Genomic DNA, 11,120 nt, shown 5'->3' on the forward strand with positions numbered 1-11,120 from the left:
TCTTAATACATTTTTTACTAAATACATTTTTACCTAGTACATTTTTTACTAAAATTATGTTTATGCCCGACCTTGTCAAACAACGCCCAGTCAAATCTCTAAGAACTTCAGAACTATTTGTGCCATTGAAAACTATTATAATTACTATTTTAACTCTTGAAAATTCGAAGGCATTAATTTAGCCGCTGATACTAAAATTCGTTTAAAAATTTTAATTATTCCGTTAGGCCGAAATGTTTGGAAAATGATTTTCTCGCATGACATCAGCATTAGCCATTGTTACGAATAAAACTGTAGACTGTTCTGTTTCAACTTATACAGCGCAGGGGTCTGTCCAGACATTTTGTAAAAGGTCCGGTTTTCGTGAAATTGTGTAAAAATTACTCACATTCTTTCAACCAAGGTCCGCTTTTATGAATTCGTGCACATAGGGTCCGGTAATTTTCAAAAAACTTTTCCAAGGAGTTTTTAAATTGTAAATAGACACAAGATTATGCTCGGCACTGTAAAATTATAATTTAAAAAAATTAAATTTAAATTATAATTAAAATATTATAATTAAAAAAATTAAATTTTCAAGAATAAACAGCAATTGCTGCTTCTCAATTAGAGATGCAACATTCAATTATTTGGTATTTAGCCTATACTACTGAACGCATAATATTCATTTCGTACGAATTATGGAAGAAGCCTCAGCCGAAGACAAAACTTAATTCGTTTACATCCATCTTCTGTCTTGTTTTCTGCCCTGGGAAGGGTTTATTCGATTAACAAAACAATAATGAAGATAAACAAATTTGTGAAGGGTCCGATTAAAAGAAAAATCATTTTGTGAAGGGTCCGATTTTATGAAAAGGTATTTTGTGAAGGTTCCGTTAACGGACCCAAATTTCTTCTAAACAGACCCCTGCTGCATATTCACACACTATCTGATCACAAAGCTACCTGAAACCCCGTGTTTGCTTTGTTTATGTTTGTGCTTTTAAAACGCGTTTCTTTAGAGTAAAACAATTTTAAATCAATGGTAATTTAAATAAATAAAATTAATAAACTAAAAATTAAAATCAATAGATAAATATTCTTTTTCGTGCAACCATAAAAAGTTTGATATTAAAATTATATTTGATTTTAAAATTATATTATACGATTATATTATAAAATTATATTATAATATTCTTCTGAATTTAAAAATAAATTAATGTCCATAACTTTCAAAATCAAAAATAATTACATAAATAAAAACAATTTTAAAAAAACATTAAAGAACATAAGAATATTATTCAATAAAATGTTAGGTTACTTTGACTTTTCGATTTCCTAGAAATGTACTTTTAAATCGTTACTTTTTTTGTTTAGTACTTGTACTTTTACTTGTATTTTTTACTCGTTACTTTTTAAAATAAGAACTTTTTACTTTTTACTCGTTACTTTTTTTTAAAAATACTTGTACTTTTACTCGTTACTATTTAAAAGTAACGTTGCCATATATGCTCGTAATTCAAGATTTTTTCGTCCAGCATTAAATAAAATAATAAAATATTATTTATATGCTCGAAATTTTCTTTGGGGCAAACAAGTTTCACAAGCGGGGGGGATTTTTATTAAAATGCTCTATCGGGTATAAAAATATGACCGAAAATGCAAAATGTGTCATTAACATGAAAGAAACTAAACTTTTTTTTCCCGAATTTTGTATTTTGCCATAAAAAATGACATACAGGGTGTTCCAAAATTATCTTTACAACTTACCTTACATATTATCTTACAGACTGAAAGTGCTTAGGGCCACCAATGGTGCGCATGTTGAAGTGTAATAAACTAAACTTTATTAGTTGCAGTAATACATGCAAAAGACAGAATATAAATATCTTGTTTATTTTCGAAATTATGAATTTTTGAAGTTGCAAAGAGAATTTTTGAACACCCTGTAGTTTAAAATGACCTAAAAAAATTGTGTACCTTAGAATTTAAAATATTTTCGACTATTATTTTATTAAATAGTAAAAAAATTAATGAATATTTATTAAAATTTTCTTTTTGCAGGGAGGATATCTTTGGATAAACGAATTTTATAATTGTGTGCAAAAATTTTTTTTTTAGTTCACTTAAAACTCTAGAGATACGGCGAAGTACACAAAAAGTAAAATTAACATTAGGAAGTCTAAGCTTTGGATCGCTCTTTTGACCAAACTATGGGGGTAATATTTTCTTGATTGCAATTATCCCCTGTATTTAGATGGGTCGAAAATCTGATACCGCCGAATAAAAGTTAATTCAGAAAAAGTGCGTTTTTGTGTCTGATTTGATAACTTAAAATATCGTCTGCACTTATTAGTTAGCCTATTTGAAGTCACCCCCTCGAGCCATTCAAATTGAGTCCTGGAACGTTAAGATCCAATCATTTGATCAAAAGTTATTCCGTTTTTCTTTTTGGCTCACATTGCATTCAATGTTTTGCTCTTTACAAAATTTCACAGATCTAATTTTCAAGAAAGGAGGTAAGAAAGTTCAATGGTTCATACACAAAATAATTTTTTAATCGAACAAATGGAAAAACGAATGATTTGTGACGATATGGTTGAGTTGGGCGATGAAAGATAAACTTAAAGATTGATGATGTATTAAGGAAAAAGTATACCTGGAAAAATAGGAACGATACACTTTCATCTGTGAAATAGCGAATCGATGATTGGATGAAAGAGGGAAAAAATACTTCCTTTGATAAAAGGAATTTGTATTAATAGTGGCATCTTAGTTTGAGATTATAATATATATGTTACCGTGAATGATCGAAATCAAGAGAGTGTCGACTTTCATCGGAGAATGTCAACAATCATTTGATCGATTTGGTGAAGGTTCGAAACATTTGTTACATCCGATTTGATATTAATATATTTGTTGATATCATTATATATATTCGATATTTTAATACCTGCTAAGAATAGATTAAGCGAAACATCGGTGTTCGGAGTTCCGGTTAAATGAATACTGGGCAGTGGCACTTGGACCTTAAAAAAACATAGATGTAGGGCATACCGGACAAATGTATACCGGGTAGTGGCACTTAACCAGACCTAGTACATATTTCGGACATTTACCAAAGCGACTACGTGATTGTCAGCATTCACTGATGGAAGTTAACAATCACCCATTTCGGCCATTCTTAGTTACACACACACACATATATGTATATTCTTTTAGATTTTTGTAATAAAAAAGAAAGAGGGGTGATCTAACACTAAACTAACAAATGACTTTTATATTATAGTAATTCATCGAGAACAGTTTTCATTTAACTTCATCGATCTGAATAAAAAATTTTCAACTAAATAAAAAGCAGGGTCTTTTTATTATTTATTTTCAAGGTTATAAGTACTCTAAATAACGTCCGAATTAAAAAAAATAAATAAATAATACAACCTGAAACTTAAATACAGGGTGTTCCAAAATTATCTTTACATCACCTGGCTTGAAATTGATTACAGACAGGAAGTGCTTAGGGCCACCAATGGTGCGCATGTTGAAGTGTACTAAACTAAACTTTATTAGTTGCTGTAATGCATGCAAAAGACAGAATATAAATATCTTGTTTATTTTCGAAGTTATGAATTTCTGAAGTTGTAAAGAGAATTTTGGAACACCCTGTACACACCTCCAAAAAATCATAATCATATTGCAACGCCGCACATTCTATTGCTATTATTTTTGTGATCATCAGTGCTGATAAATTCTATAATGAAAGAGTTTAAAATGCTACCAGGATTTTGTTTTTCTTTAAGTGTTGCATAACATTATATTATGGATGGTTGATGCATGTCGGTAAGTTGATGTTCGGATTTTGTTTTTCTTTAAGTGTTAAAAAACATTATATTATGGATGGTTGATGCATGTCGGTAAGTTGATGTTCGTATTTTGTTTTTCTTTAAGTGTTGCAAAACATTATATTATGGATGGTTGATGCATGTCGGTAAGTTGATGTTCGGATTTTGTTTTTCTTTAAGCGTTACAAGACATTATATTATGGATGGTTGATGCATGTCGGTAAGTTGATGTTCGGATTTTGTTTTTCTTTAAGCGTTACAAAACATTATATCATGGATGGTTGATGCATGTCGGTAAGTTGATGTTCGGATTTTGTTTTTCTTTAAGTGTCGCAAAACATTATAGCATGGATAGTTGACTGCATGTAAACAATAACAAGCATCCTAAATCAGGAATTTAGAAAACTTTCGGTGTATACTTCCGTTTATGTTATGCTTTCAAGGCGATGTGTAAACAGGCTTAATATCCTAGAAAGTTTTATTATTGTAATTTGCGATTAAATTTACGGGTAATTTTACCATTCATAAGAATTTCCTGTAATTTACAAATTATAACTGGTTGTGAATCTCAAACAAATTTAAGAAAATTAATATCAAAAACTTATATGTAAGGACACTATTAGTATAACAATATTGAATGGCGTGCTTTTTCACGTTTAGGCGTTAAAGAAATCGGAAGTAGTAACCCGGAAGTCTTGCGACGAATTTTAACCTCTAGCGCTATCTGTGCTTTGTTTTATACGGTCAACTATCCATTAATGAGCCGCGATGGCTCAAGGGATAGAGCACTCGCCTTCCGATGAGGTGAACCGGGGTTCGATCCCGGTGATGGCTGGTCCATACGAATTCCGCATCCGGCTTACACCGACTACAGTGCTGACGTGAAATATCCTCAGTGGGGTAGACGGATCATGGCTTAGAGTCCCCTTGCCGTAAGGCTAACCGTGGGATGTTCTCGCGGTCTTCCTCTCCATGTAACGCAAATGCGGGTTGGTTCCATCAGAAAATCCTCCACGAAGGTAAATTTCTCCCATTACTTGATGCAGGAGTTTCCTTGTCTTCTGAATTGGGTTCAAAATTACAAGGCTACGGAGTTGAACATTAGTAGTCGTAAACCCAACAATTGGGTCGGCTGTTCAACGACGGTTATAAAAGATAAAAATAACTATCCATAAATAAAAATGCAATTTAGGATGATTCAAAGAAATCCCCAGTCTTATTATTCTTCACTCCTTAATATAACACGCAGAAAAAATTCACATCGATTTCTCAGAGCCTATTAGGCACATTCAAAATATGTTCTTAGTGTTATTAATCCAAAACATGTTCAGGAACAGTGGTTAATGGAATATTAGCAAGCAGCAGTTTGAAGAAGATTGGACCAGTCATCAAAAAACGGCATTACACTGGCTAAATATGGCGCTGGCTCACATAGGACGTCGCGTGTAAGACGGCTAAATACGGCGTTCGTTCCTAAAGGATTCAAAATATTATCTTAGATTTTATTAATCCAAAACATGTTCAGGAACAGTGGTTTATGGAATCTTAGCAAGCAGCAGTTTGAAGAAGTTTGGATCAGTTATCAAATGGCATTACGCTGGCTATATTCGGCTCTCGTTCCTATAGGATTCAAAATATTTTCTTAGTGTTATTAATCCAAAACATGCTTAGGAACAGTGGTTAATGGAATATTAGCAAGCGGCAGTTTAATTAAGTTTGGATCAGTTATCAAACGGCATTGCGCTGGCTAAATATGGCGCTGGTTCACATAGGACGTCGCGTGGAAGCCGGCTAAATGAGGCGCTCGTTCCTATAGGATGTCGAGTGGTTGCCGACTAAATACGGCGCTCGTAACGATAAGGTAAAATTGGTTTCTGAGAGAAAACGTATGATACAATCTCAATTATTCCATATTTACTATGAAAAGAAAAGTTATTAGTAAAGTTAAGAGTTGGGATATTTTTATAACTTCACATCATAGTAAAGTGGAAGTCTAAACGAGAACTATCAGCGGCACTTAAAAAAAATTTTATGGTCACTTTTTTATTGGTTTATTTTTATTTTCAGTTGCATTTTGTTTCACGATAAAATATTTAGCCTACTCTTTTATCTCTAAAGGGTCTTTCTAATTTCCAAGAGATTTAAATCGACAAATGAGACTATAGTATTGCTATTTCGAAATTTAATATAGGAAAGAAATATAAAAAATTAATATAGACGAAATAACAACTATGGATGTCAACTAAAAATGAAGAACTGAATGATTATACATACAATTTATTTTCATGAAATATTACAATGAAGAATAAGTGATAAAATTAACTAATAATAAGTGATAAAATTAACAAATAAAATTAACTTTTCCACTATAATGCATAAAATGAATAACATTCAAATATTTTAACCAGAGCTGAAAAAGATGCAGCATAATAAAAGTTACAAAATCAGTTTGGTAAAAATATTATTTTGCAAAATCTAAAAATTCTTAGATTTTTAAGATTCAATATATTGAATCAATTTTCTTTTTCTTCTAGAAACAAGAAAAAGATTATGAATAACACAGGGTTTAAGCTGAGTCTAAAAATTCATTAGCAAAAAAGCTAAAATCTGAAAAAAAGTTTTAGCAAAATGCTAAAATGCCATTAGGCTTATAAAATTACTTTATATCAAACAAGTACTGTAAGTTATCTGACAAAGAATAGCTTAATGTACAAGAATATCAAAAAGAATACCTATAACAAAAAAAAACACATTNTAAATTTAAATCTGTGCATTGCTTAAGTAGTGTATGCATAATTGTTGTCTGTGTCACTTATTTCATTTTAAATAAAACTTGTAGAACCTAGGTTAACTTGACCTATAAATATATACCATAATACCAAAACCATTTTTCGAAATTACTTAATTTCATTGAGTTATTGAAATTATAATAAAAGTGTACTTAAGATTTAAAATGAAGTATTTTTAAACAAAAAGTGACAATAATAAACAATCTTCATATGATATAGGTTTTATAGAGTAGCACTAACTCTGCAAATTTCTTTAAGATACCAAAAAAGGGATAATTTCTCTCTCAAAAGTTGAGGGGGACTTTGTCCCACTCTTCTCCCTTGAAAGAATCTAGATTTACAGATATTGACATCATCAATAAAATGAATCATACATCCCTTGTTACGAATTAATTCTTTTTGGCGGCGTCAATTCGTCGCCAATCAAATTATTTTTTTTTGTCAGTTGTTCTCGATGCACTCATGCCTGAAGGAGCATTTCTTGAAAGCTCCTATTTCTTATATTTTTTTGTTTTGTTTCAGTCTAATTATTATTTGTTTCATTGTTAAGTTTATTAATAAATATAAAAGCACATATTAATTGTTTTCTTACTGACCAGGGCATCAAATGGTAGAGATATACGCATATCCCGAAACTCGAAATAGATTTTCTATCAGGCTATGCGTCATCTCGTTTGATCACGTTTTTTTCGTGAACGCTAGCGTCATGGTTCTTCTTGTGAAAGATATTTAGATTTTTTCTCCTTCTTGTTTGATCAAGGTTTTTTTCATGGATGTTAGCGTCATGGTTTTTCGCGGAAGCTTTTTTTTTAATGGAATTTAGTAAAATACTTTAGCAAAAATGCGAAAATGCTTTGTTGAATTTTAGCATTTTTGAGGGGTCTTTTCGCATTTTGCGAAAAAAGCTACCGTAGCGGAAACCCTGGAATAACACAACTTCATTACAAATAAATTATTAGGCATTTTTTAATCATTGTATTCCTTAAGATTAAGGTATTGTTTATATACTTATTTAAAATTAATCAAAATATTCTTTTGGTGAATATTTTTAAACATAAATTATTATAATATTTAATAAATGACAAAAAAAAATGTTTTTTTTTTTTGTTGAAGTTTTATACAAATTTGTTTGTACATGAAGTCATATTGATTAGAACTAATTTTAAAAATACTTTTCAGTTTATAATATTGCAGAATTTACTTAAAATAAAAATGAATCCTTTGCATATACAACAATTTTGTTTCCTGTTGTGTTGATGATTATATTAATACTGAACCACTTAGCCAGCTTTTCTTTGGAATAACCTTATCATATGTAAAAACTTTTTCAGAAAAAAAAATATATTGTCCTATTCATTTATGGTGACATGACTTGTTAAAGCTTAAAAAATTTAAGGAAAAAATTTTCATATGACCATATAATAAAATAATAAGTATATTTGTAATTTTTTTTGCAATAATAATTAGCATGAAAAAAGTCTTTTACATAATGCACAAGGATTTAAAAAGATATCAATATTTTTAAATAAAAATATCAGTATACATTAATTAAAAAAATGAGTAGTACCAAAATATAAATTAAATTTTGAATTAATTAATACTAAGGTGGAGAGTAATAAATTGATGCGATTCATTATCTGATGCTCTCAAATGAATGCTGTTTATATTCTAATTCATAAGTTTTCGAAATTTTATGTCAAGCATACTTTTTAGTGAATCATTTCCATTTCAAATACCAATTTTGTATTCTAAGGGTTTCAAAATTAGAAGAAAAAAAAATAAGATAGAAAATTTATAAAAAGTATGATATATGAGTTGTGCAAAATAAAGAACCATGCAGGGTGAAAGATAAATTTTAACATAAATTTTTATGTACTACACCTTCTTAATTTATTTCCCATCAGGGAAAGTTAACCATTGCTGTAATGCAAAATATGTACTTTACTTTGAAATATAAAGCACTATGTATTTTTCAAATTCTGACATTGACATTCTTTAATATAATTTTTTTTTGCATAAAATACAACCTTTCATCCTTATTTTAGGGTTTTCATTTATTTAAAAAATGTTAATAAAACACTGCAAAAAATTCAAATATCATATCAGGGCAAATATTATTTACAAGCTAGCCAGTAAGATATTTATGGTGCAGATTGAAAAAATACACCATATTCCATGTAACATAAGCAAATAAAGCAGGCCAAATTAGTGATTCTTGCAGGATGGTTTTGGTCTGTTGGCTGTAATTTGGAAACATTTGTTTCTTACAATTCCTGTGACAAAGCAGGCAAAGTTTAGAGCTTATAACCAACAGTATATTATAAAGCAGGCAGAAGTGATACAAAAATATAATTTCCATTATATAGCATTTAACATTCATAAAGATGTGAACATGAGTAAAATATGAATACGTTAGATTGTAAAAGTTTTAAAAAATAGCATGCGATCAGAGGCAGCGTACAAAATATCACAAATTCAGAAATAGTAGAGTCTTAATATAAGATTTCACTCAAATAGTAATAGTAGAGTAGTCATTCGAGCATTATTTTGATTTTTTTTCTCTCAACATGATAGCTCGTGAAAAATATGTATTGTGTAAAAATAAATCATATTTCTCTTTCACGTTTTTTAAAAAATTTTTATGAACAAATAAATGGTTTATACTTTAAACTTAACTAACACACAGATAATACTGTACTTCCTCTTTAACTTCCTTAGCGCTCAAAAATGCTTTGAATACCACAAACTAAATACAAAATGCTAACTATCAAATATTGAATTAATATTTTTTCAAGTAGATAATAATAAAAAATAACATTATTTCTAAAAGAATAGTAAAAACAAATCTAGCATTCACAAGCAGAAGATAATATTTACATAGTAGAATATCACAATGAAGATTTAAGATACTTTTACATCGATACATATTCTTTTGTAATACAACCAGATGTTCTTTTAATAAAAACATCTTCAGTAAATAGTGTAAAATGGATAACTTGATACATATATCATATAAAAAGTAAATGTAAAACAAAGCCAAATAGTAGTCCAATAGCAAAACCATTAAATAAAAATGGATTACAGCAAATTAGTTAAAACAACAGATTGATTTAATGGTAGTTATTGCTTGACTCAATATTTATTTAAAATAACAGACTAGCGCTTCATGGAAAAAGAAAACAAGGGTGCAGCATGACGAGTGCCGGACTCTACGCTTTTCCCGCCAGGTGGTTTTTTATTGAACTCTTTAAAAGGTTTCTTTTGCTGATTTTCTGTCTTGACAAGCTGCAGATAGTGTTGACGTTGTTCTTTACTTTGATTGTAATTTACCTCCAAAATATTTGAATGGAAGGAATAGTCCTTCATTCTGAAAAGAGCTGTTTCAGCATCTTTTTCATTCTTAAAACAAACAAATCCAAACCCTCTACTATTTTGGGAATCATCACGAGCAATTTTAACACTTGTGACTTCTCCAAAAACTTCAAACAATTTCCTCAATTCTTTCTCATCAGTGCTTTTTGGTAAATTTTTCACATGCAAGTTGTTGAGTTGAGTTGCTTTAACTAGCATATCTTTTGCATGATCCAAAGATTTTGAGTTCAAGCCTTCTCTCACATCCTTGGGTAAGTACGGCTCAACTCTTAACACTTTTTCACCAAACACTTTATCATTCATTTCTTTGGCAGCTTTCTCTGCAGAGGTGTGCTCTTTAAAAGTAACAAATCCATAGCCATTCGATTTACCATCAGTCTTTGATATCTCAACATGAACAACCTCACCAAAATTTTCAAACTTTTGCTCAAGATCCAAATCATCCCAGGAGAGATCAAAGTTCTTCACAAAAATCTTTGTAAAAATTCTATTTATTTTTCGAAGATTTGGTTTACCACCAGCCAATTTTACCACTAGAGGTCTGCCATATAGACATTGGCCGTTCATCTTTAGAGCAGCTTTTGCACTTGATGGTTTCTGAAAGACTATTTGCCCTTTCATTAATGAAACAAACTGGTCATCATAGTCAATGCTTACAGATAAAATATTCCCAAATTGCCTGAAATCTCTGCATAACAGATATGCATCTACATCAGGATAGAGATTTTCAATAAAAATTTGCCTCTCCATAATTAGTAGATTAAGTAGTTACCTAAAGAAAGAAAAATGCATTAAATAGTCGAAAATTAGCACAACTTTAATTTTGGCAATAATTTCATGTAAAACTAAACATTTTGTTAGATTCGTAAAAATGGCAGTGATCTAATAAAGTAAAGTATATCTCGACAGGGTTTAAGCTGAGTCTAAAAATTCATTAGCAAAAAAGCTAAAATCTGAAAAAAAGTTTTAGCAAAATGCTAAAATGCCATTAGGCTTATAAAATTACTTTATATCAAACAAGTACTGTAAGTTATCTGACAAAGAATAGCTTAATGTACAAGAATATCAAAAAGAATACCTATAACAAAAAAAAAAACATTTATTATTTATCAAAACATTTTGGTTTATAATTAACAAT

General features: G+C 29.9%; 1 protein-coding gene across 1 annotated transcript in view; it reads right to left on the minus strand.

Annotated features, from left to right (window-relative positions):
• Positions 1-9,245: 9,245 nt before the first annotated feature.
• The window catches only part of LOC107441622 (uncharacterized), a 4,452-nt gene continuing 2,577 nt past the window's right edge, over positions 9,246-11,120 (minus strand). The window contains exon 2 of the mRNA XM_016054954.3: positions 9,246-10,754. Within this exon, the coding sequence (XP_015910440.1) occupies positions 9,767-10,732 (966 nt within the window). The 5' untranslated portion in view covers positions 10,733-10,754 and the 3' untranslated portion in view covers positions 9,246-9,766. The remainder of the gene's footprint in view (positions 10,755-11,120) is intronic.

Source organism: Parasteatoda tepidariorum, chromosome 1 (assembly GCF_043381705.1).
Source record: "Parasteatoda tepidariorum isolate YZ-2023 chromosome 1, CAS_Ptep_4.0, whole genome shotgun sequence".
In the NCBI taxonomy this organism is placed as follows: domain Eukaryota; kingdom Metazoa; phylum Arthropoda; class Arachnida; order Araneae; family Theridiidae; genus Parasteatoda; species Parasteatoda tepidariorum.